At 40.3% G+C, this 27,283-nt stretch overlaps 1 protein-coding gene across 1 annotated transcript; it reads left to right on the forward strand.

Moving 5' to 3' along the window:
- The first annotated feature begins 3,452 nt into the window (after positions 1 to 3,452).
- Positions 3,453 to 21,408, forward strand: LOC103833712. Its single transcript, XM_033277957.1, has 5 exons — positions 3,453 to 4,137; positions 4,216 to 4,861; positions 4,931 to 5,047; positions 5,122 to 6,330; positions 18,624 to 21,408. Exons 1-4 carry the CDS (start codon positions 3,500 to 3,502, stop codon positions 5,254 to 5,256), a joined length of 1,536 nt encoding a protein of 511 aa, XP_033133848.1. The 5' UTR covers positions 3,453 to 3,499; the 3' UTR covers positions 5,257 to 6,330; positions 18,624 to 21,408.
- Positions 21,409 to 27,283: the final 5,875 nt, after the last annotated feature.

Here is a 27,283-nt window from a genome sequence, read left to right on the forward strand (position 1 = left end):
AGAAATTCGAAGACAGAAGCAATAAGAGAAAATATAGCGGAAGAGAATACAAGGTAGAAAGAAGATGATGGAGAATGAATGAGCTCTATGAAGGATGGTTTAATAGACAATTCCAATTAACTCAACCATAATGACCTATCTACCACAGTACATATCACTTAATACGCATCCCATTACCATAATGGGAGAAAAATAACAGCGCATTAACTACCTAAAACAAACTAGACTATCAAATCAATATACAAACAACAGTTCAAGTCTACTTGAAGTCACAGCAATGAAACTAGATAGTTAATTACGAACTAGACTATCAAATCAATATACAAACAATAATTCAACTCTACACGCTAAAGTTGCAATCAAACTTGAGTGTTCAAGACGCTTTGGTTGCAATCAAACTAGAGAGTTCAAGTGTACCACAAGTCGACATCAAGTCTACTACAAGTCTACAGCAAGTCTACAGCAAGTCTACATCAACTCTACTTCAAGTCAACTTCAAGTCTACATGCTGTGGACGGAGATTAATTACCTTGAACACTGGACGAAATGGTTGTTTCCTAGTTGTGTATCACTGGCTCTCTTTAGACGAGCCTCACCTCACCTAGTTACCTCAGAAGCAAAGGAACACACATCAGAAAAAGAACACACATATCACCCCAAAGAACACATTTCACTAAATATACACGATAACAACAGAACATCAAATATAATTTAAATCCATAAATCAACACCAGCAACTACAATTAAAATTTTATGATGGATTAATCAAGTAATCAAAGCAATGAACGAGTACGAAAATTATTTCAGATTAATCAAGTAATCAAAGCAACCGTCGGGTAAATCTTTCAATCAGATTAATCAACTAATCAAAGCAATGAACGCGTAAAAATTTCTATCAGAGTTTAAACACAAACCGAAAACAATAAAATTCCCAACCAAGTTTATCGAGAACCAACTACATGCAAATACTGAATACAGAGGAGGAACACCCACCCTTCCACCTTCGAATCGCAGAATATGATGTTGATGAGAGGGGAGAACCGTCGACAGAACCGTGGAGAGATCCGTCGGGAGAACCGTTGAGAGACCGGTCGAGAGATCCGTCAAATAAATCCGGTGGAGAAGAGAGGAGAAACCTCGGGAGGAGATCCGTCGGTGGAGAAGAGAGGAGAAGTCTCGGGAGGAGATCCGTCGAGAGGAGAAACCTCGGGAGGAGATCCGTCGGTGGAGAAGACAGGAGAACCGTCGGGAGGAGATCGAAGAGAGGAGATCGATGGCTCGAGATTCGTCGGTCGAGAAGAGAGGAGATCGAAGAGAGGCGATTCGTCGGTCGAGAAGAAGAAAAGGCAAGAAAATTAAATCACAACACTTACCCAAATCGATTATCCACACCCCGGTTTCATCGCCCAATCACACCAAGCCACGTATCACCTAACGACGACAACAAAAACATCTTAAGTTAGATATGTCCTTAGATAATTGTCTCTTTTTGATTTAAATTAAATGTCATTTATGCTAAGGACATCCCATTGGGACGCCGTTAATCTTGCCCTTACAATCCAATTGAACCACCGCTATTGTCTAATTCATGTTGACTCTCCGTTTAATTCATTTAAATTTAATTCATTTAAATGGTATTCATCCGTGATATCCGTTTTCTCGTAAAGGTATACTAGATTTTGTCCCGCGCTTTCAAAGCGCGGGTTTATTTTCCTTGAAATGTTTTTAAAAAATTTACAAATATTTAGTAAATGTCATATTTTCATATATTTGTGTTTAATTTTATAGAAGACTTAAACTTTTTTTTTTTATCTTTCTTTAGATTTTGATCCGCGCTTTGAAGACGCAAAATAATTTTCTTTTTAAAATTTTATTTTAAAATATATTTGTAAACTGTAATTTGTTTCATAGATTTTATCTTTATTTATAATATAATTGTATTAATATAATTGCGTTGATTATTTATATTTTTGTTTTTAAATGATTATCTTTGTTTATAAAATAATAATAGATTTCTAATACGTCTACACAGAGTTAGAGTAACATTACATCATCATGTTTTAAAAGGTTTCAAAACTTACTGTGTATGGAATAGGGTTTTTAGTAATTAAAACCCCCAAGTAAAGATGTTTCGTAAATAATCTCCCCAAGTATTTATCTTGTGATTTAAACCCTGAAGTAATATTCTGTTAGATTTTGTTACCCTCTGTGAACAGTGCCGTTATTTGTAGACGGGAACCGTTTACCCAGACTCAGCGTTTCATTAAAACAAATAAACAGCATGTTTTTTTCTCTTCTAAACGACAAGGAGTGTGTTCAAAACGACATGACGTTCGAAAACTCATCTTCTTAATTGATTAAGCGAAGAGAATAGAAAATCCCCAAAATTGATGAACCCTAACTTAGTTCCTTTGTGATTCTCTTCAATCACCATGATTTCGTGGTAGATTCAGACCGTGTAAGAGTTGGAGTTTAACATCGAAAGGGAGAGACAGCCGTTTGTTTTCGAGAACAGTGGTCGCAATTGTGATCGGATCAAGTTTCTTGTAAAAAGAGAATAAAGAGGACCGAAGGTTGAAAGATGTCAAAGTAAGTTGGTGTGGTGTTTTTGTACTGTATCAGATAAAAATTTTAAAACTTGTTGAGTTTTTGATGAGTTTTCATTTTTGGTTTTATCACAGGACAATTTTCTTTAGATTACACGTTGGCGGCTACTGGGGAGATGATGGCTCATATAATGGTGGTGAAAATAGATGTCGTCGTCTTGATTTTGAAGAACCAAGTATCGCAATGGTGAAAAAAATGGTGTTGGATGCTGGATTTTCAGAAAATATGAGTAGGTTCTCATATTTTCCATCTGGTGTTGTTGACGGCAATCGTATGGAGTTGTATGATGATGGTGATGTTAGAATGATGGTTAGGTCATCACAGGAAATAGAATCAATGAATCTTTATGTGGTTAGAGAAGATGATCCGTTTCTTGATGATGTCCTTCTTGGAGAAGTGGAAGAAGAAGAGGAACCGCAAGATGATGGTGAAGAGTATGATTTTTACCGTCATGATTATGTGGAGAGTGATGGTTCAGATGGTGATGGTGATGGTGATAAGATAGAATTTTATGTAGGCCAAGAGTTTGTTTCCAAGGAGAAGTGTAAGACGACAATAGAGAAATATGCTGTGAGAGAGAAGGTGAATATTCACTTTCCGAAGTCTGAGAAGAAGAAAGTACAAGCTGTATGTGTTCAAGATTGTTGCAAATGGCGTCTATATGCTTCAATAAACAGCCGGTCAGACAAGATGGTTGTGAGATCAATGGAAGGAACACATAGTTGTTATCCTGTTGGAGTTGTCGACCTCTACAGTGCACCGAAGATAGCTGCTGATTATATCAACGAGTTTAGGACCAATCCTAAGCTCTCAGCGGAACAAATTCAACAAAGATTGGGGACTTGTTGGGCTTCGGGTTACAAAAACAAAGTGTCAGAGTGCCCGACAGATTATGAAACATATTATCAGTGATGAATATGCTGAGCAGTTTACAAGAATGTATGACTATGTTGAGGAGCTGAGGAAAACCAATCCTGGATCTACGGTGATCTTAGGTACGAAAGATAGAGTTTTTGAGAAGTTCTACACATGTTTTGCGTCTCAGAAAAATGGCTGGAAGAGTGCATGCCGTAGTGTTATCCATTTGGATGGTACTTTCCTCAAAGGCCGAATGAAAGGGATACTATTGACTGCTGTGGGAAGAGACCCAAATGATGCAATGTATATCATTGGATGGGCTATTGTACCAGTGGAAAATAAAGTCTATTGGGAATGGTTTATGGATCTGTTGCGTGAAGACTTGGGTTTGGAAGATGGTAATGGCCTTGCTCTCTCTTCAGATCAGCAAAAGGGACTGATTTATGCAATCAAAAACGTGTTGCCCTACGCAGAGCATAGGATGTGTGCAAGACACATATTTGCCAATTTGCAGAAAAGATACAAGCAAATGGGACCTTTGCATAAAGTGTTTTGGAAGTGTGCACGGGCATATAACGAACAAGTGTTTACAAAACAGCTTGAGAAGATAAAAAGCATTAAACTTGAGGCTTATGAGGAATTGAAGAAGACTGTCAGTTCAAACTGGTCTCGGTGAGGTTCTTTTCTCATCTCTTGATTTTTATTTTGTTGATTGTTGCCTTGCTTATGTTTCTGTTTAAATAATTTCAGGGCTTTTTTTAGTGACATAACAAAGTCTGCGTCTGTTGAAAACAACATCAGTGAAAGCTATAATGCTGTCCTAAAAAACGCTCGTGAGAAACCGATTGTTGGCTTGCTTGAAGACATAAGACGCCATATAATGGCAAATAACTTGGTTAAGCTTAAAGAGATGGAGAACGTAACAACCCGTGTCACACCCAAGGCGTTGGCAACAATAGAGAAGCGGAAAAAGAGTTTGAAGTGGTGTCAGCCATTGTCAAATGGAAGAGGAATTTACGAGGTGGATCATGGGAAAAACAAGTACGTGGTGCATGTCCGAGATAAGACGAGTTGCTCTTGCAGGGAGTACGATGTGAGTGGTATTCCGTGTTGTCACATTATGTGTGCATTGTTTGCTGAGTATAAGGAGACAAAGCTTCCAGAGTCGGTAGTTTTAGATTGGTTTTCGGTGGAGAAATGGAAGCTTTGTTACAGCTCTCTTCTATTTCCTGTGAACGGTATGGAGCTATGGGAAACTCACAGTGACGTTGTAGTCATGCCTCCACCAGACAGGATCATGCCAGGAAGACCTAAGAACAATGACCGTGTGAGAGACCCATCCGAGGCAGCTTCTCAGCCTTCCCAGCCTTCTCAGCCTTCTCAAAAAGCTATAGTGGTAATGCTTCCATAATCCTTTATTATACTTCATTTCTGATGCTTCTTCTATAATATTTTTTTTATGCAGACATGTAGCAACTGCTTACAAACGGGTCATAACATACGGACATGCCAACAAGAGCTTGTGCCTAAACCACCAAAGCCAGCTCCACTCTTTCCCTCCTTTCATGCGAAAACTGTCATGGTAATAGACTTTGTGATTCAGTCATTTTGTTGTCCACACATGTACTGATTCACTTTAGTTCTTTTATTGTGTAGACATGTAGCAACTGTCTACAAACCGGACACAACAAGCGTAAATGTACACTCGAGCCGGTGCCTAAGCCCACCAATCAACCCCGTGGAAGACCATGGAAGAAACAAAAGACCATTGAAGACACAAACCTGGAGTAGTGTTTCATTTGGTGTAGTAGTGTTGTTATGGTGAATGATACTGCTTTTTCAGTGTTGTTATGGTTATTTTAGACAAAACTTTAAACTTAATAATGAATGAAGCTTATGGTCCTGTTAGAAACCTTCGAATTCATACAAAGACTAACTCAAACATAAACAATATAGCATACAAAGACACCTTAGAAACTGATTCATACTGAATACAAACAACCCATCCTACATAGACAACTCAAACATGAGTTCTTATTAACCGAACAAACAACCCATCCCTCAGACGACACCACAGAACCAAGAAAACTCAAATTTTTAAAGCTTAGTTCTAATAACCTCAATCAATTCTATAACCTCTCTCATATCATTCTTCAGATCAACAATTTCTTGCTTTATCTCTGCCAAATCGTTTATCATTGCCTCTTGTTTGCTAGCCAAAACACCAAATTCTTCAAGCTGAGCTTCATCAACCCATTTAAATAGGTGGTTTGGACCAGAAATTGCTCCACAACGATAGAATTTCCTTCCTGGATTGCGACTTGTTGTTGATGTTAACACAATGCTCAATGCTCCACACTGGCAGTTTCTGGGTATTCCTGGTGCCATCTCCATCGATGCTCACACTCTTCACCCTGTAAAGACAAAGCCGAAACACAATTATTCGACTTCGACTTAGGCGAATTCTATCTTCCTACTATAATAAATATTGAAAATCATTCAGACTTACCTAAAGCCCACTCGATTTTTTACCAAACAAATGAACCCTAATCTTTCGATTTGGGATTTTGAGCTTCGTGTTTTCTCCTTGTCGTTTAGAAGAGAAAAAAACGTGTTGTTTATTTGCTTTAATGAAACGCTGAGTCTGGGTAAACGGTTCCCGTCTACTGATATCTTCTCAATTTGCATTGTTTTAACCATTCATTTTTGCACATGTTGATCATTTAGGATAGCATTTAGATATGTTTAGGTTGCATTGCATTACATATGTCCTTATCAGGTGATGGAGATTTCACATGGTGACTTTGGAGTATCTAGAGATGATTTGGAGGCAAAATTGGTGATTCTCGGAGAAGAGACGCAGAGGTAAACTGTCCCAGCGGCCTTTAGCCCCTCAAGAAGCCGCTGCAAGCGTTGAGAAACGGAGACCAAGTGTGAGAGCGGCCTAACGCAGCGGTTAAGCGAAGCCGCTGTGAAAATAGATCATCCCCTGCCGCGTTCGTACTTGTCGCAGCGGTGTACCGAAGCCGCTGGAGACGCGCGAGAGATGAAGACTCAAGAAATGGAGACCAAGTGCGGGAGCGGCCTGACGCAGCGGTGTGACGAGACCACTGGGAAAATACCCCGTTCCCTGCCGCGTTCGTACTTGTCGCAGCGGTGTGATGACGAAGCAAGGAAGCCGCTGCGAGTGTCCCAGGGGCTAGGCGGAGCGGTTTCACGTGGCCGCTGCAAGTCAAGAAAGTCAACATTTTCCGGTGGGTGGTCCTATTCAAGAGATTCCTCCCAAGATTAATGAGGTTGATGGTTTGGAAGGACAAGAGGAGCTGTGCTTCATCAATAACAATGGTTCTTGGTACAGGAAGGAGCCTAACTTTCAGTACAACAACTATCAGCAAAAGTCCTACCCTTACAACCAGCAAGGAGGATACCAACATAAGCAAAACACTCAGCAAGGGAGCTATCAACCTAGGCAAAACACTCCTCCTGGTTTCAACAATAACAACAATCAGTCTACTCAAGCTCAAGGAAGTTCTTCACAAGCTCCAGCTTCAGATACAAGTGTGGATGCAATGTTCAAGAAACTTTTGGATTTTCAGGCCAAGAATGAGAAGACAATGGGTTATGAGTTCACGAAAATTCACTCCAAGATTGATGGAAGCTACAATGAGCTCAACAACAAGATCCGACATTTGGAGAATCAGTTTGCTTCAATGAACTCTCAGCCAAGTCGCCAACAAGGGGCATTACCTGGAAAGCCAGAGCAAAATCCCAAGGAAACAATGAAAACCATCACCCTTAGGAGTGGAAAACAGCTACCACCAAGAACTCTCATTAGGGATAATGAGAAGCAGGATGGGGAGGTGGTCATCAATGTGGATGATGATGTGGTTATTATGGATGAGAAAACCAATGAGGAGATCTTGGAGAAAATAGTTGAAGCAAAAGGAAAGGGTAAAATTGGAGAAGAAAAGAAGGGGGAGAATAAGAATGAAGCTGCAACTTCATCAAAAGGAGCTCTATTCAATCCTCCTCCCTATGAACCAAAACTTCCTTTTCCCGGTAGATTCAAGAGACAGCTTTTGGAGCAATACAAGGCCTTATTTGAGAAGCAAATGAGTGAAGTTCAGATTACTATGCCCATAATTGATGCCTTCATGCTAGTACCTCAATACAGCAAGTTCCTCAAAGATGTTGTAACTAAGAAGAAGAAGGAGATGGAAGGCATGGTGGTTCTTACTCATGAGTGTAGTGCTATTATCCAAAGGCTAACCATCCCTAAGAAGCTTGAAGATCCAGGAAGCTTCACTTTACCTTGTGCCATCGGGCAATTTGCTTTTGAGAGGTGTCTATGCGATTTGGGAGCAAGTGTGAGCCTTATGCCTCTCTCCATTGCTAAAAGGCTTGGCTTTACACAATACAAGAAGTGTAGACTCTCTCTTGTGTTAGCCGATCGCTCAGTGAAGATTCCCATTGGTATCCTAGAAGATCTCCCTGTTATGGTTGGAAATTGTGAGATTCCTACAGACTTTGTGGTGTTGGAGATGGATGAAGAACCAACGGATCCTTTGATATTGGGGAGACCTTTCTTGGCTACAGCAGGAGCAGTTGTGAATGTTAAGGAAGGGAAGATTGATCTTCACCTTGGAAAGGGAAACATTCTTCACTTTGACATCAAGGAAGTGATGAAGAAGCCTATTACTCAAAGCCAAGCATTCTACATTGAGGAAATGGAGGTTTTAGCTGATGAGCTTCTAGAGGAGTTGGCACTTGAAGACTCTCTACAACATGCCTTAACAATTGAGAGAGAGGTCCAAATGATTGAGAACAAGGAAAGTGATGCCTATGTGAAGATGCTGGACTCTCACAAGGAGATTAGTGATGAAGAACAGAATGAGGAGCTTTCATATGAGGATCACCATGCTTCCTCAGCTACTCAACAAGAGAATCTCCAAGAGGATGATTGGAGTGAACTCAAAGCACCAAAAGTGGAGCTTAAACCTCTTCCCCATGGTGTAAGGTATGCTTTCCTTGGCCCTAATGAAACTTACCCTGTCATAGTGAGTAGTGAGCTTAGTGAAGATGAATTGTCTAAACTTTTGAATGAACTTAGAAAGTATAGAAAGGCAATAGGCTACTCACTAGATGATATTAAAGGGTTATCACCTTCTTTATGCATGCATAGGATACATCTAGAGGATGAATCTATGACTTCTATAGAACATCAAAGACGGTTGAACCCCAACTTGAAGGATGTTGTTAAGAAAGAGATTTTAAAACTCTTAGATGCAGGAGTCATCTATCCTATTTCGGATAGCAAATGGGTGTCTCCTGTGCATGTTGTTCCAAAGAAAGAGGAATGACTGTGGTTAAAAATGATAAGGATGAACTAATACCAACAAGAACAATAACAGGACATAGGATGTGCATAGACTATCGAAAACTTAACAAAGCATCTAGAAAGGATCATTTTCCATTGCCATTCATTGATCAAATGCTTGAGAGACTTGCAAATCATCCCTATTATTGTTTTCTTGATGGGTATTCAGGGTTCTTCCAAATCCCCATACATCCAAATGATCAAGAGAAAACGACTTTCACATGCCCCTATGGTACCTTTGCTTATCGAAGGATGCCATTTGGGCTATGTAATGCTCCAGCCACTTTCCAAAGATGCATGATGTCTATTTTCTCTGATCTTATAGAGGATGTTGTGGAGGTGTTTATGGATGATTTCTCTGTCTACGGATCTTCGTTTTCTGCTTGTTTGTCAAATCTTAGCAGGGTCCTCAAGAGATGTGAAGAGACAAACCTTGTGCTGAACTGGGAGAAGTGTCACTTCATGGTTAAGGAAGGGATTGTGCTTGGACACAAGATTTCAGAGAGGGGGATTGAGGTAGACAAGGCCAAGATTGAAGTGATGGTTGGGTTAGCTGCACCAAAGACGGTTAAAGACATTAGAAGCTTCCTCGGTCATGCTGGATTCTATAGAAGGTTCATCCAAGACTTCTCGATGATAGCAAGGCCAATGACTAAGCTTCTATGCAAAGAGGATGCATTCGTCTTTGATTGGGAATGTCTACAAGCCTTCAAGAAGTTGAAGGAGAAGCTGGTTAGCGCCCCCATTGTGCAGCCACCAGATTGGGATCTCCCCTTTGAGATCATGTGTGATGCTAGTGACTATGCTGTGGGAGCTGTCCTTGGTCAAAAGAAGGATAAGAAGACTCATGTGATCTACTATGCGAGTAAAACTCTTGATGAAGCCCAAATGAAGTATGCTACAACTGAGAAGGAGTTGCTAGCCATTGTCTATGCCTTTGAGAAGTTCAGAAGCTACTTAGTTGGGTCAAAGGTCATAGTCTACACTGATCATGCTGCATTGAGACACCTCATGGCCAAGAAGGATGCTAAGCCAAGGCTGTTGAGGTGGATCTTGCTGCTACAAGAGTTTGACCTTGAGATTAGAGACAAGCCAGGAGTTGAGAATGGTGTAGCTGATCACTTGTCTAGACTAAAGATTGAGAGTGGGATCCCTATTGATGAAGGGCTTCCAGAAGAGCAGATCATGGCGATTGAAGCAGTGGTAGCAGTTTGTGAAACTGGAAAGAAGCTTGAAGAGGTGAAGGCAACTGAAGAGAAAGGGCCTTGGTATGCTGATTTGGTGAACTACTTAGCTTGTGGAAGAGAGCCACATGATCTTGAGGGATATGCCAAGAAGAAGTTCTACAAAGATGTGAAGAGATACTATTGGGATGAACCTTACCTCTACATCCTTTGTAGAGATCAACTCTATAGAAGAGCAGTAGCTGATGAAGAAGTTGAAGGGATCCTCACACACTGTCATGAATCATCCTATGGAGGGCACTTTGCTACTTTCAAGACTGTCTCAAAGGTGTTACAAGCTGGGTTTTGGTGGCCTCATATGTTCAAAGACACTCAAGACTTTGTCTCTAGGTGTGATTCATGCCAAAGGAGAGGAAACATCACCAAAAGAAATGAGATGCCTCAAAACCCAATTCTAGAAGTAGAGGTGTTTGATGTGTGGGGTATTGACTTCATGGGACCATTTCCATCATCTTTTGGCAACAAATACATCCTTGTAGCTGTTGACTATGTCTCCAAGTGGGTAGAAGCTGTGGCAAGTCCCACCAATGATTCTAGAGTGGTGATAAAGATGTTCAAAAGCACCATCTTCCCAAGGTTTGGAGTTCCAAGAGCTGTCGTCAGTGATGGAGGTTCTCACTTCATCAACAAGCTGTTTGAAAGTCTTCTCAAGAAGAATGGTGTGAAGCATAAGGTTGCAACTCCCTACCATCCTCAGACAAGTGGTCAAGTTGAGATCTCTAACAGAGAAATCAAATCTATTCTAGAGAAGACTGTGGGGACTACAAGGAAAGATTGGTCTATCAAGCTAGATGACTAGGGATGTTGTCGTGGGCTCATTTCTAAAGGGTTAGCCCGGCCCGCATGAAAATTTATAACCCTAAACCCGTATTTTTTAATGTGGGCTAAGAATGGGCCGCCTAATTTTACGCTAAGGTACCAATAGGGTTAATTATTTCTCATCTCTCTTTCAGTCATCGACATCGAAATCAAAATCAAAGATCGTTCTGAATCAAAATCAAAGGTTCTGGGTTTATTCTAAATCGAAATCAAAGGCGAGGGGTTTGTCCAGAATCGAAATCGAAGGCCATATGTTCTTATGAAGAAAATGAAATCGAAGGCTAGGGGTTTGTTCTGAATCGAAATCGATGGGCCATCTCACATGGATCTTCTGAAAACGAAAACGAAAACGAAATCAAAGGTATCTCTCGATCTTCTGGGTTATTTTCACTTCTAGTTGTTGTTGTAGATGAGTCCTTGCTTAGATGTTCCCTTTTGAGTTTTGACAATGTACGGATAAGTCTTACAGAAACTTGAATTGTTATTAGGGAGCGTTGATCTGTTCTGTACGTGTACGTCGTGCTTCCTCCTGACACCGCTAAGCTTCTTCCCAAGAATCGTCTTCTCTCCGAAGTAAGTTTTCTTCTCGTTCCTGATTCTCTCCGTTTAGGGATTGCGATTTCTTGAAGCCATTTAGTACAATCACAACATACTTCTCTGGAGTCAACTACCCCACAGCGAGTGTTTATTTCATGCTAGTATGGAAGATCGAGTTGTTGTTGAGGAGGTATGCAAGGTGTAAGGATAATGAGATAAGATTAATGGCTGTGGATATGCAAAGTAAGTTTGCTAAATACTGGGACGAGTACAGTCTTATTTTAGCTATGGCAGCAGTACTAGACCCAAGGATTAAGCTGCAGATGCTTAAGGAAGCTTATCATAAGCTGGATCCTAGAACTTCTGAGAAGAAGGTTGAAGTCGTGAGGAAGAGCCTGGAGTTGCTTTATAAAGAGTATAGTTCAAAGTCATCAGAAAGTTCTTCCAAATTTCCAAGAAAAACTCCACATGAGCTCCTTACAGAATCTCCTCTTGAAGATGATTTCGATGATGTAAGTATCTGACATAAAGTTCTTGTTTATTTTGACCTCTTAATAATTCGCTAATTGCTTCTTTATCTCTGATTTTGTTTGAATATAGGATCTGCTTGAGCTTGAAAGGTGTATCCAGTTTGGTTCAAACAACGAAAGGACAAATCTTGACATGTATTTGGCTGATACTAAGGTTGATATTTCGGCTTTCTCAGATATGGAGGTGTTAGACTACTGGAAAGATAAGCAACACAGATATGGTGACTTAGCTTTGCTTGCCCGTGATATTCTTAGCATCCCTATTACTACTGTTGCGTCTGAATCTGCGTTTAGTGTGGGAGGTCGGGTTTTGAGTCCTTTTAGAAACCGTCTCCTCCCTAAAACTGTCCAAGCATTGATCTGTACGCGAAACTGGCTACGCGGGTTTGTTGAGTTTGAAGGTAAACTCCTTGTCTTGAATTAAGTGTTTTAAGAATTAGTGTTGTTGGTTAACTCATTGTTTGAATGATTTCTTTGATTACTTGATGCAGGAGACATTGAGGAGTACTTTGATTATGATGATGAGGATGCTAATAAAAGAGCAAGTAGCTCAGGAAATGAAGATTCAAACATGTGGTAACTTCCGTGAATTTAGCTCTTATTTTATCTTGCTGTCTGTGATTGTATCTTGCTGTCTAAGATTGTATCTTGCTGTCTGGTAGACTATAGGCTTGTATCTTGTTGTCTAAGACTGTAGCTTGTGTCTTAGCTTATGGGTTCTGTAATATTGGTTTAATAATATTGGACTTTTTAAGCAGATTACTTATGGGTTCTGTAACAAAATAATATAACTTGTGTTCTTTGTGGGTTTTACATTGTGGATTTTTTGTACTTGTTTTGTTTATCTGAGTTCTTTTGCAGACTGCATACTCTTGTAGTTCACATGCTTGTTTATTAGTTTGTGACTGCTTTAGCTCATGACATTTGTTTCATCTTTTTTTTTTGGATGTTCTTTTCGTTTGTTGAATCGATCTTTAGTTGTCTCATGTTTGTTCTAGACTAGAACTTCTAGTGACTGCCATCTCTCTTGTTTTTGCAGAGAGGAGTGGAAGTTGAAACGAGTGTTAGAGACTTGAGAGTGGAGCTTTGCTTTATACCACCATCTCTCTTGTTTTTGATTTTTACACTTTATGAAGTTAAGTTGGAACTTTAATTTTTACACTTCATGAATAAAAACATGTAAACTTGGTTTTTCTAATTTCATACTTTGAATTTGAGAACAAAAATAAATAAAAGAGACTTTTTTTCATTTATATAATCACATTTTGAGTTTTTAAAAACATGTAAACTTTGATTAAATTTGATATACAAAACATTATTACATTGCATAAAAATTAATTGGGCTAACCCTAGTACCAGCCCTAACCCTATAATTAAAGAATGGTTAAAATAGGGCTGGGTTAAAATAGGGTTGGGCTTATATTACACTAGAGAGGGTTGGGCCCTAACCCATGACTTAACATCCCTATAGATGACGCACTTTGGGCCTATAGGACTGCTTACAAGACTCCTTTAGGAACCACACCTTTCAACCTTGTGTATGGGAAGGCTTGTCATCTACCGGTTGAGCTTGAGTACAAGGCATTGTGGGCTGTTAAGTTGCTGAATTTTGATATCAAGAGTGCCAAGGAGAAGAGACTTCTCCAACTCAATGAGCTTGAGGAGATCCGACTTGCTGCTTTTGAGAACTCAAGGATTTACAAGGAGAAAACCAAAGCTTTTCATGACAAGAAGATCTTGAAGAGAGAATTCAGTGCTGGAGATCAAGTGCTTCTCTACAACTCTAGACTGAAGTTGTTCCCCGGGAAGCTCAAGTCAAGGTGGTCCGGTCCTTTCAAGATCAAGGAAGTTCGGCCATATGGGGCAATCGTGTTATGGAACAAGAATGGTGGAGACTTTACAGTCAATGGACAAAGAGTTAAGCTCTACATGGGAGCCACAACAGAGGATGAGAGAACGTCGGTTCCTCTCTCCGACCCCATTCCTGCCTAGCCAAAAAGAAGGGAAGTCAAGCTAGAGACTTAAAACAAGCTCACTTGGGAGGAAATCCCATGTCTATCCTTGTACATATTTTTATCTTTTAATTTTTTTATTTTCTAGTATGTCTTTGGCTATTTTTCTGTGTCTATCAGATCTTCAGGTCCAAGAGGAGAGATTGTGGCATTAAACGAGGTGTGGTGAGGTTCAAAACGCTCACAGCGGCCAACCACAGCGGCCTAAGCATACCGCTGCGACCAAACGAGAAGATGAGAAATACGCTTCAAGTGTCACAGCGGTCTCTCGGAGCGGTCTCCTCAAACCGCTGTGAAAATACTCTACTCCCTGCCCGATTCGTACTTGTCGCAGCGGTCTTTGAGGTTTTGTGGCAAGAAGCCGCTGTGAGAGGCGCAGCGGTCCTGTGGAGCGGTTTATGGTGACCGCTGCGAGTCTCAATTGCGCGTACCGGCGTCGATTTCCGGTTCAATTCAACTGAACCGGATCGAAATCACCAAACCGGTCGCGAGCATCTCATCTTCTTCCCCAAAATCGTATCTCTCTCTCTCCCCTTATCACAAAGCTTCATACTTTCATTCTCAAAAGCTTAAGAACTCATAACTTTCTCAATTCTACACCAAATTCGTTGATTCAAGTTGCTATCTCCGTGATTTCACTTCGACTTTCCATTTCTCTACCCTTGCTTATCTGAAACAAGCTAAGGTATAGAGAAATCGCCATCTAATTTTCGCATTCAAAACTCCCAACTTTTTAAAAGTGGTTGCATGGTTGATTTCTTGTTCAATACTCGTTAATAATGTCCTCTTATGCTTGATTGATGAGTTGGGTAGATGAAAAACGACTCTAATTGAGCTGAATTAGGATTTGAAAAGTTAGGGTTCATATTGGGGGTTTTCGAAAATTGACATGGGAGTGATGTATTGATGTTAGAATCGGGTCTATTGAGTTATATAAGATGAGTATGAACGCCCCATGCTGTTTTTGAACTCATTAACTCTTTCCAAGCTTTATTTTGTTTCTTATTGATCATATTACTTATACATTTTCGAGCTTGTTGATAGCAGGACATGGGGAAAGATCGCGGACCCGGAACTGATCGCAATGTGGATGTAGGCACTTCGTCTCGAGCTGGGACAAGAACCAACCCACCACGAGCAGGCCGACCAACGCCAAACCCACCAGCTCAGGTTTACCGGCGCAAAGCTCCACAGCAAAAAGAAAAGTCGCCAGCTGAAAAAGCGACATTGGAGGCAGAGATCGAAGAGATGATAGAAGAGGGTCTTAGAGCTGAGACTGAAGATGAGGAGGAGGAAACACCTGCTCCCAAGCCGGCTAAGAAGCGGAAGAGAGTGCCTCCAACCAGCAAACCGACTTCAGCACAACTCTATGAGCGCCTTTATGATGATGTCAAATGGAACCCCATGAGATTTCCGGATGCTGAAGCTCTTCATGCGCTTGGGATCTATGAAGATGTAAGGATGATTCTCCGGAACATGGGTATGGAGTCACTACTTGGCATGAGCTACGGGGTTCACAAGGAGGTTTCTTGTGAGTTTTTGTCTACATTCTTCGTGCAATACCATTGCGACGCACATAGGACCGAGGGGTTTGGGCGCATCAGCTTTGAGATCAATGAGAAAACCTACAAGGTGGGTTTCAAGAAGCTAAGCTCCATTCTCGGTTTCTCGGACAACCGTGGGTCGTTTCTACCTGCTAGGTCGGCAATTGTGGATGATATATGGGCAGTGATTACCGGGTGGTCGCGTACAGCGGGAGAGGACAAGAGCAATGACATCTCCAACCCGGGAGTGAGATATGCCCACAAGGTTCTTACTCACACCTTTTACTCACGGAGGGAACCGGGCGGAGCAAACGATGATGAGCTCAAACTTCTAGCTCTTGGACTTCTCCCGATTCTTGAGGAAGGAACACTACTCCACACCGATCCGGAAGATTTTGAGGATTTGGGACTTGTGGGATTGTTGATGAAGCGGTTTGAGTACTATCGAGATTGGGCTTGGACAACTCCGAATGAAAAACCGACGCTGTTTATCGGGAGCTTCATTACTCCGATCTTGGAAGCATTTGGGATAGATTTGGGACCTCGGGATCAAGCTCCAGCCTCCATTGATCTTGCTTACTTGAAGAAAACCCACTACCTTACCGGCCAATCTGGAGATCGCTATGGATACCCCTTTTGGTCCACTGATCTCGAGCCTGCGCAGCTACAGATATTCCTCCCTTGAGAGGTTGACGACGCTATCTGATCCTCGGCATGTACTCTTCGCTCCAGCTGCTCATGAGCTCATTCCCGCACATTTTGGTTAACTTGAGACCATCACCAAAGTGCGCAAGAAGAAGACCAGGGCCAGTTCTTCTCGGGCAGCTCGTCCTAGTGATGCTGATGACGAAGGACCGACCACACCAGCCCCGGTGTATGGGACGGAGAAATACCACTTTCAGCCTTATGGTGGAGTTACACCGAACATTGCATTGCGCCAAGCTCTCTCTCAAAACGCCAAGTTGCTTCGGTGGAACAAGATGCAAGATTCCACCATCTACAAGCTGAAGAACTCAGTGAAAGCGCTTAAGAGACAGATGAAAAAGGTCACTGCACTTCTCTCTCAAGTGTCTATCAGTTCTGGTTGTCAACGGGACGACGTGTCGGCTGGTGCTGGTCCATCTACTCTCCCATACCCTGTCTTCTATGGACCTCCTCGTTCCCCGGAGTACCGACTCCGTCGTAGACGCAGGAACACAGCCCCTCCACACCGAGCCTCCTCCAACGAGTCTCCTTCAGTCGCTACCGATGACGACGACGACACGGAGGGAGCATCCTCCTTTGCTTAGCCAGGTATCATCCTCACCTTTCCATTGTATATACCAGTTTTTCTTCGCAATTGTTTTCGGTATCTCCTCCAACTTCCTAACACAGGGACTGTGTGAACTAAGTTTGGGGGAGGTATCAAGTATTTGATCATGTTTTCTTTGACGATTTGAGTCTCATGCATTGCATTGTACATATATATATGCATAGAAAAAAAAAACCAAAAAAATTAAAAAATTTTGAAAAACACAAAAAGAAACATGTAGTTGCATCACTTGCACTTTTAAGATTGAGTCTAGAGCATATAGGTTGCATTCACTTGCATTGGGAACAATGATTTAAAATACCTTGCAAAGAACCCTTGTCTAGAACTCAAAATGACACCCTAGTTAAACATATCAAGTAGCTTAAGCATCTCTTGAAAACCTTGCACGCTTCGAGCCTTGAAAACTCTTCTTGAAACTTGTTTGCTTGCTTGATGTTAGCATTGTTCTTAAGATCAGCTCCAATCTAAACTTGGCTTGAATGAACTTAATCTCTCTTGCATATGGGCATTTGCATACTTGATCATGGATCTCATACACATTTGGGTTATCTTATTCCTTCATGCCTATCTTTGTTAACCCAAATGGCACTCCTTACCCTAAAACCCTAACCATTCCTTGAGACCAAACATTGAATTGCATGAGTGAGGCCTCTTTTGATAGCTTGTCATGTGCAAAATCTTGAGAGTATTGGAGGCGACATAGGTTTATTCTCATCTCTTGCTAGCACAATGAGTTAGCATTTGGGGATGGTGAGAGGGGTCTGTGTGTTTTAAATTTCAATATCTTGGGTTTGGAGAGTGAGAAAGATGAGAGATATGAAAAGAGAACTCCTAGGGATATAAAAAAAAAAAAAAGATAATAATAAAAAGCTCTTGATTATGGAACAAAGAACCTTCCCCCTAATAAAAAAAAAGAGAAGATCAAAAAGAAGTTGGGGAAGGAAAAAAAAAAAAAGAGTTAGAGCTTGTGGAAAGTGGATTAAAATCCCTAGTGAGTGGGTCAAATGAAAAAGAGAGTTGTACATTGGGTGAGTGATGTGAGGGGTTTAGATTGATTTTGAGATGATGATAAAGAGGGTAGAACTTGTGATCATTTATAACAAAGTGGGGTAGAATGATGAGAATGAATCTATGTATGCATGAGTTGCTTCTAATCTTAGATAAATTTTGCATAATGATCAAGCTCCTTGTTTTGAGTGATAACCACCCTTAAATAAAACATTTGAACCCATCTTTTCATTCATATTAGACCATTGCATACCTAGCCAAATGATTGAGATCATGTGCCCATTTGTGAGACTTCACCTTGTGTGTGTGTGTGTGAATCAATGTGAGAGCTGATTGAAGGGACTTGTTGGTAGAGAGTATTGCAACTTGAGTAGAGGAAAAAAGAGTATGGATAGGCCTAGAGAAGCTAGAGTATAATAAAGAAATTGCTCATGCTATTTGCTATGTTTCTTTAGGATGTTAAGTTGAGTGCTAGGAAGTGTTACTTTTGGCTATGAGTTCCCACCTTCAAACCTCTCTCTCTTATGAGTTCTTACAAGGTCACTTGAGGACAAGTAAGATACAAGTTTGGGGGAGTTGATATCTTCTCAATTTGCATTGTTTTAACCATTCATTTTTGCACATGTTGATCATTTAGGATAGCATTTAGATATGTTTAGGTTGCATTGCATTACATATGTCCTTATCAGGTGATGGAGATTTCACATGGTGACTTTGGAGTATCTAGAGATGATTTGGAGGCAAAATTGGTGATTCTCGGAGAAGAGACGCAGAGGTAAACTGTCCCAGCGGCCTTGTGACGTCCCAGCGGCCTTTAGCCCCTCAAGAAGCCGCTGCAAGCGTTGAGAAACGGAGACCAAGTGTGAGAGCGGCCTAACGCAGCGGTTAACCGAAGCCGCTGTGAAAATAGATCATCCCCTGCCGCGTTCGTACTTGTCGCAGCGGTGTACCGAAGCCGCTGGAGACGCGCGAGAGATGAAGACTCAAGAAATGGAGACCAAGTGCGGGAGCGGCCTGACGCAGCGGTGTGACGAGACCGCTGGGAAAATACCCCGTTCCCTGCCGCGTTCGTACTTGTCGCAGCGGTGTGATGACGAAGCAAGGAAGCCGCTGCGAGTGTCCCAGCGGCTAGGCGGAGCGGTTTCACGTGGCCGCTGCGAGTCAAGAAAGTCAACATTTTCCGGGTTTGACCAGATAATTACCAATTTGTGTTTTGGTTAACCCAGGTTTGTTGGGTTAAACCAGGTTCGACTTTAAGCTACTATAAAGGTCCTTCAGACCTAATTGTAGGATCTTATCTTGTTTTCTATCTAATCACAAAAGAACTTTTAGGTGAAAGATCCTATCTTGATCATTTTTCTCTTGTGATTGCTTGATTATCTTGATCACTAATCATGATTAGCACCAAATCATCTTTGATTCTTGGGCTCATCATGGAAAGTAGTGAGTAGTCATCTTTGGATTCATGGGTTAGGGAGATTAAGGGTGATTAAGCTAGATCTAAGGTGTTTAGGTGTAGATCAATCTTATTCCTTGCTAGTAGAGGGCTTTTAATGCAACTTTAGAGTTGGCCTCTCTAAAGTTGAGCTCTAGGCATTTCATACCCGGAAGGTGTTTGATGAAATGCCTGAACCAACTCTCCTAAGCTTTTAACATCCTTTACCAAAGGGATTTGTTGTTAAAGGTGTTAAGATGGCTAGTAGACTTGAGATTAATGATTACCTAGATAACATTCAACCAAAGGGATTTGATGCTTGAGTTATCTAGGTAAATGAGCATTCATCTAGGGATAGAGTTTGCTTAGGATTGTGTCTAGGCCTAAGGTAGATATAGATTGGTTCAAAGTTGACACCTTTAGGTTGAATCTTGATCACCCAAGATCAAATCCCATAGCCCATGAGTTCTCCCTTCTTATAAGAAAGAAAGCTTTGTCCTTTATTGCATTTTAGGTAGTAATCTAGTTTAAAAACATCTCAAAAACTGGTAGCACTTAGATTAAGCATGGTCTTGCATTCCCTTTGCTTTAGAATCACTTAGAACTGGTTTGACATCCTTTATACTACAACATTTGATTAGGAGCCTTGAAACTCCTATCATCATCTACAAATAACGGCACTGTTCACGGAGGGTAACAAAATCTAACAGAATATTACTTCAGGGTTTAAATCACAAGATAAATACTTGGGGGGATTATTTACGAAACATCTTTACTTGGGGGTTTTAATTACTAAAAACCCTATGGAATATAATATAGGAATTGTATAGATTAGAGCGTGTAGTTAATATATGTAATGTTGCCCAAGTTATTCTTTAATCTGTTTATTGGAGTTTAGGAATTTGTTACAATATCAATATCTAATTTTTTAAACAATAATAATATATAAACCATTGGTGATAATTGAAATAGGAAATTAACTTAAGTTTTTTTTTTTCATTGATTAATCAACTAAGTTTAATTTGTTTGTTCATGCTTTAATATTTTTGTATTCCTCTCAAATGAGATTCGGAAAAAGTTCTTGTTTGTTTGCAGTGCCTAGAATTTGATATTTTTCTGAAACAGTATAATAAAAGCGTCTGTTATACGTACGACATGTCCACCGATACACTATTCTTAATGAAAAACTGAGAGTATACATCTGTAAAAACTGACTAACCTCCCAATCAAATTTCCATGGAATCTATCCAGAGAACAAACCTCTGCCTACTGGTTAGCCCCTTGAACATCTTGTTAACATCTTATTGTCTACAACAACAGGGAACTTTTCTCCATACTCTTTACCCATTTAATTTACATTTTTTTCGCTATGCTATTAGTAAAAGTTCCTTCCAATGAAATATGAATACATAAACAACCCGCTATATATTTCCTTGTTATCATAATAAGACTTGGACTGAAAGATGCATTCTTTGATTAACCAGCCATGTATTATACATAATACAACTATGTTCAAAACTCGCAAAACCGTACAGCACGATAAACAACCATCAACCCATAATAAGGACCTCCCATAAATTATTGCATCCCATAGACCTTTGATCGTTGAGAAACCTATATAAATGAAGGGTGTACCATGTGTCCATCAAAAACTCATGTAATATATACCAAGATAGACCACCCGATTTCCTTTCTTGTACTTCCTTTGAGATACTATGTATCCACAAAAACCTGGGACCTTTTAGTTTTTTTTTTTGCAACCTTTTGTTCCTTGTATATATGACTCTACATCCCGCTTAACGTGAACCCCAAGACCCCATGAACACATGTAAAGTGTTTAATAGAATAAGAAAAAAAGTACCAACCATAGTGAATCAAGTGAGAGAACTCTATATGCTTGTAAACACCAGAGCCACGAGAAAAGGTTATAAGACCTAAACAGTCATACTAATCCTAACATGTCAAAAGCCTACCAACCTTGTATTATCTACTTGATAAAGCTGTAATGACTTTACAAACTTTTGTGTTAAAAACCTCAAACAAATATCTAATAAGCTCAAAAAGAAATGAACAGAAAAAAAAAAACTCAAAAGAAACCAGAGAATCCAGTTCAATATTCCAAAACCTTGAAAACAGAATGGGAAAATCAATGCATAAAGAGAAATCATTCCAGAGCCACAACAATCGAATCCTCAAAAATATTAAAGATCTCGAGCTAATTTTACGATATGAGTGGTTTGTTTAGAAAACGTTTAACAAAGCCATATTTATAGTAATGAGAAATCGTGTCTGTAAATCTAGGGTTAAGATAGCTTTAGGAATATACGTATAGCATATTCCAAACTTGAAAGATATTGTGTATCAAAATATAGGTATACTTGCTATTCTCCATATATTGTGGATCTTAAAGATCTCGAGCTAATTCATATTTCAAACAATGTATTAATGATTTTGATAGTTACCCAAGTTTGAAAATATCTTAAATTATTATAAAAGAAGTATTCTTAGTTTCATTAATAAAATAATTTATATATGACCAAGTAAATTTCGTAATAACATGAAACTTTAAATTCATATTTGCTATGCTGAACATATTTTAAAAATGATATTTTTTTGTAAATTATAACAATATATTTTTAAATGTAAAACTTTCGATGGGATTAGTTTAAATTATATATTTACGTATTATCAATATTCGTTAGATTTGGTTACCTTTAATTGTTATTAAAATATTATAAAATATAGAATATAGCAAGAAAATCCAGAAAAAAATTGTGGCTTGCATTAAATCTAAAATGTCATAATTACCCTAATGAAAGAGTGTCAATGTTAGTAAAGAAAAGGGCAGACTAAGGTAAAAAGGACAATAGGATACTGCTTTAATAGTATAGATGTTTGCTTAGATATCGGTCTTTTGTTTCAAGTGGGATATAAATTTTTATTGAGATACTAGATTCTGAGGGTATATTTTTTGACTCCCGCTTAAGAAGCTGCAGAAAATATTTTTATTGAAAAAATTATTTTACGTAATGAAAACAATGATTTTTAATAAATCATATATGTTAACTTTTTTTAAAAATTATCTCAAATTTATTTATATGACTTATTTTTGATCTTTCTAAATAGGATAAAATTTTTGAAGACTCAAAATAATTCTGACGTGTATTATGATTTTGTTTATTTAACCCGTTGTTAAACTTATTCCACACTGATTTTATTTTTAATATTTTAATTTAAATAAAATATTTTATAATTAAATAATTTAAATGAAATTCAGAATTAAAAAAAGGTTGGTCCATCTTAATTTATATTATACCTTTTTAAAACTAACTATTAAATTGATTAATAATGTACAAAATAATAATCTCACACTTTCCTTAAGTAAAAGTTACGGAATTACCTAATATGATTAATGTATATATGACAATTAATGATTATGAATAATAAATATTTGATAACAATTTTTGAATCTTAGATATTTTTTTGTTTAATCTTATATTATTAAAAGATACTAAACAATCACATTAACCTTATAATAAAAATTAATTTTTTCTTATATGTTATACTTTGAATTTTAAAACGACTATAAATTACTAAAAACGTTAAATGTCTCAAAACTAAATTTTTGTGATCAATGGTTTAACTTTTTTTGTAATAACAAGATACAAATGATCATAAATCGTATGATTATATATTAATATAGTTTTAAAGTAAACTATATAACATATACAATACATAAATATGTTAATTTCTAAATTTGTATTGAAAAAATATCGAATCCTTAATATTTTAATTTTGAAATTTGCATTGAAAAATTTGCACATTAGAAATTTTGTGTTTATCATATGAGTATGAATTCTAAACAATAAATATTTATATTAAAATAAACTATATATCTATGTTCATGTCATTGAAATTTAGTTATATACCATATAAAATAAATAAAATGATTGTTTAGATTTATTTACCAAAAAAAAAATATCGTAAATAAACAAGAGATATTGTTTTGATTTATATGCTTACTCTAATTTAATTATATACATAATAAATAAATGAAACAAATACATAATACAATATATAAAATATTTTGTTCATCCCGCGCAATTGTGCGGGTCTTAACCTAGTACTCTAATATTCCTCTAGTCTTCTTCTTTTTTTGTTTTGCTGGATAGCTCGGTCTTCGTCCACATCGAGAGGTCCACGCCCAAGCCTCAAACTTCCCTGTCACGAAAACGCACCTCAGCTCTATCTGCAGTCGTGTGCTCGCGCCCAGGGGTGGACCCACTTGATGGGCATTAAAATCACTTTATATCACCAAAATATGTTAAAATGTTGTTCTGTATAGGAAATTATCAAAATATCAGTAGCAGAATTGGTAAAATATGATATCCGAATTGGTGAAACCACGCGTTTGTGGTCGGGTGGTTAAGGCGTTCCATGGATCCTCAAGGGATCCGAATTCGAATCCGCACCACACCAGATTTCCACAGCGCGGCACCACCGGGGCTTTCACATTTTCTCTTCGGAGAATAATTTACTATTTTTAAAGTTATATGATATTTGACCCCACAAAATTAGGGTTTGATTCCCACCAATGACTCCTTAAATTTGTTTGAACCCAGTCAGATTTAATACTGGGTCCACCTCAGCCCGCGCACCCAAGCTTGGTCTCGAACCTGACTCCTGGTCGACCAAGGGTGCATCCCCTCCGCGTCGTGAACCCATGTTGCTCCTCTCGAAGCTGTGGCCTTTTTCTCTTTCCGGTGTTGCAGTCATCGCGCTAGGCCGTTGTGGGAACCGAAATTCACACTGTCGATTTCCGTTTAAATAAGGAAACTAGGAAAACCCTAATTTCCCAGAGGACCCGGATATCTGTTAATTACCACACGTCAAGCAATCAGAACACGAGAATAACAACGATAAAAGTAAGAAATCGAAAAGAGAGAGAGCAAAGTAGATCTTTATTCCGAATCTGCGTATGAGCGTTACAACAAGGTATAAGCCTGGGCTCGAGAGCTGTCGGCAAGATTCCTAGTTCTAGCAACCCTAAGACGGCTAAACCTAATTGAGTCGCAGCTCGAAATAACAAAAACGGAAAATTGCCTAAATTGCTCTAAGTGCTAAGTTTGCTCTGAAAAAGTTCTTTTTACTGCTCCTCGCCTAGGACTCCTTATATACTAGCTCCAAGGTCGGTTTACGCTTTTACTCTTCTGCCCTTAAGCCGTCATAGCATAAAATGGAGATTTTCCATTTTTCCCGATCTTCATAATTATCTTCGAAACTTCCGTATTTATCCGCGGAAACTTGACATTTATCCTTCCTTGTGGGCCAAGCGTAAACCATGATGTGGTTTACGGGCTTTTGGTTAGGAAAATCGTAGGATGGGCTTCGAATCGTGTTTTAGGTCCCTTTGGGCCGTTTTCCGATTCGACACGTTTACTACGAGTTTTCCGCGGTTTCTAATCCGCGAAGTTTGATCGATGACTTAGAATAGCGGGGAACATGGACTGAGCTTGCTACGGTCTTCGGGAGATAGCATTCGAAGGTTTGACGAGAATGCATGGACTGGTGTCGTATCGATGTTCGGAAAGGTTCAATCGCTACACAGCGACCGAACTTTGGCTCGAGCCCGGTCGCTTCGTAGCGACCGAGCGGGACGATCGCTCGGTCGCTGCGTAGCGACCGAGCTTGGCTCGGGTTTGGTTGCTACGTAGCGACCGGACGGCGTGTATACGTAGCGACCGAGCTTGGTTTGTTTGGTTTGAATCCCAAAGGATACTTCTTCGTAAAAACCTCGTATAGGTTATTTTTACGAAAATTACATCTCTTCTTTTACTAACTCTTTCGGAAATACGATCTCCGAGGATTTTCGGGTGGTAATTCCATCGTAACCGTTTTTGACCCCAACAGTTAGCCCCCCAGCCCGTTAGGATCATGTATCGTAGGATCCTAGCGTGCGGTTAGGCATGTTTGGCAAGTTAGGCGTGATGGATGGAATTAATATCCAAAAGTCCGAGCTTGAATAGTAAATCCTCATGTCTTATAAGAAGAGAGGTAACTTGTTCCATAATTTTTTCACTTTCTTGTTTTTCTCTAAGATCTTTCAAAAACTTTCTATCTTTCTCTCCACCCTTTTCCTCTATTCTCTCAAGAGAAGCGTAAAGATGTCGAGCAAGAAAAAGATTGCGAAAAAAGGGTCTTCGTCCGCGAGCCCTTATGAAGAGCTCGTCGTTCCGAAGATGGAGTTCGTGCCTCACTCGGTGCATCCTGCCGAGAACGAGGCATGGTGGGTTGCTCATTATGGCTCGTTGACCCCTCCCAAGGAGAAGCTGTTCCCGGTCCTAGTCCATCGTGGAGTCGAGGAAAAGGATGCAAGCAGGACTACTGACGAGTTTCTCGCGACGATGCGATCGTTCTACTACATCCCGGATGCTGTGGAGTTCCGGGTTCCCTGCCGCGGGGAATGTGCTAACAACCCCCCGAAGGGTTACTTTACCTGTTATGAGGCGTTCGTAGTGCGTTGTCGCCTTTGGTTCCCCATACCCGAAATTCTCGTCCGAGTGTTGGACCGTTTCGAAGTTGCGATAAGTCAGTTGACACCCCTTGCCATTCAGCACCTTATTGGGATCCTGATCCTAAGCTACGAGCATGGCCTTTCCCTTTCCGTCGATCATTATGAAGCGCTTTTGAGGCTTCAACTTGTCAGGGGTACGGATAAGCATAGGTTGGTCCCTCGGAAGTTTATGTCAGTGGTTAAGAAGTTTATTTCGAACTTCAACTCGTGGAAGAAGTTCTTTTTCTTTGTCCGTATAGACGCTGCATCCGTCGAAGAGAGTTGCATTCCATTGTTCCGGAGGTTGCCGAATGATCGTCCCTTCATCAACCCTTTTGCTCCGTTCCCCGAGGACATCATTTCGGTGAGGGATCTTCTCAGGAATGGTCCCTTCTTCTGGACTTCTTTTACGCCGAAGAGGGTTCGGAAGGCACTGAGATTTGCGCAACCTGGTCCTGCTTTGGATGCGGACACGGGAAGCGACTCCGAACCCGACGACCAGAATCCCGTCGAAGCTCCGACAGCTGCGCCGGAGTCGAGCTCTTGGAAAGGAAAAGATGTCGATCTTGGCGACATAGAGTTTTCGATGGATGACTCTATGCTTCCAGGATGGGATCCGAACCTTGCTTACGGCGACGGGAGCGGTTCGAGCGAGGCCCCTATTCCGGACTTCGATGATTTCTTTGCTGGGCTGCCATCGGGTTTCGATGCTCCTCCTCCTACGAAAGAATCGGCGAGGCCGAGAGTCGTTGCGGAAGGATCTCGCATCATCAATGGGGTTAGTTTTTTTTTTGAGAATTTCTTGGTGATTGTCCTATGTATATATTTATAACATGCCAATCGATTTTGCAGGGCCTGAGCTTGCTGGGCTCGGCCATTGAGGCGGGCCATAGAGAAGCCATGGTCTACCGCTTCAAGGCGGAGAAAGCGGAGCGGGATCTCGCTCGCGTGCAAGGCGAGATGCTGGAGCGAGAGGCGCAGCTTACTCGTGATCATGCGCGGGCTGTTCGTAAAGCGGAGAGGAAAGGCAAAAGAGAAATCGTCGAGGTGATGAAAACTCGTGCATCTCAGTTTTAGGTTGAGCATGGGAACCTCAAGAATGCCTTTACCTCGGTGGGTGACTTTCGCGAGTGCCGCGGTTCGGTCGGCAGTCTTTGGAGGACGCGAGCCGATGACTATGTGTTTGAAGAGGAAATGAGCTTGATGAAGAGTGGGATGAGTGACCATGCCCATGCCGAGGCGCTTATCCCTCCGATTGATGAGAGGATTCAAGGGTTCTGGGATTCCATCCCGGTTTCCCCTGATACCGAGGAGGTTCCGACCGGTTTTCCCGATGGTGGCGAGGAAGTGGATCGTCCCGCGGATGCGTTCGGTGCTTCGTTGTCCGGGGACTTTGACTTTGGATTATGAGGGATGGATCGGTTATCCTTTTATCTGTTTTCGGCCG

This window comes from Brassica rapa, chromosome A08 (assembly GCF_000309985.2).
Source record: "Brassica rapa cultivar Chiifu-401-42 chromosome A08, CAAS_Brap_v3.01, whole genome shotgun sequence".
Taxonomy (NCBI): Eukaryota; Viridiplantae; Streptophyta; class Magnoliopsida; order Brassicales; family Brassicaceae; genus Brassica; species Brassica rapa.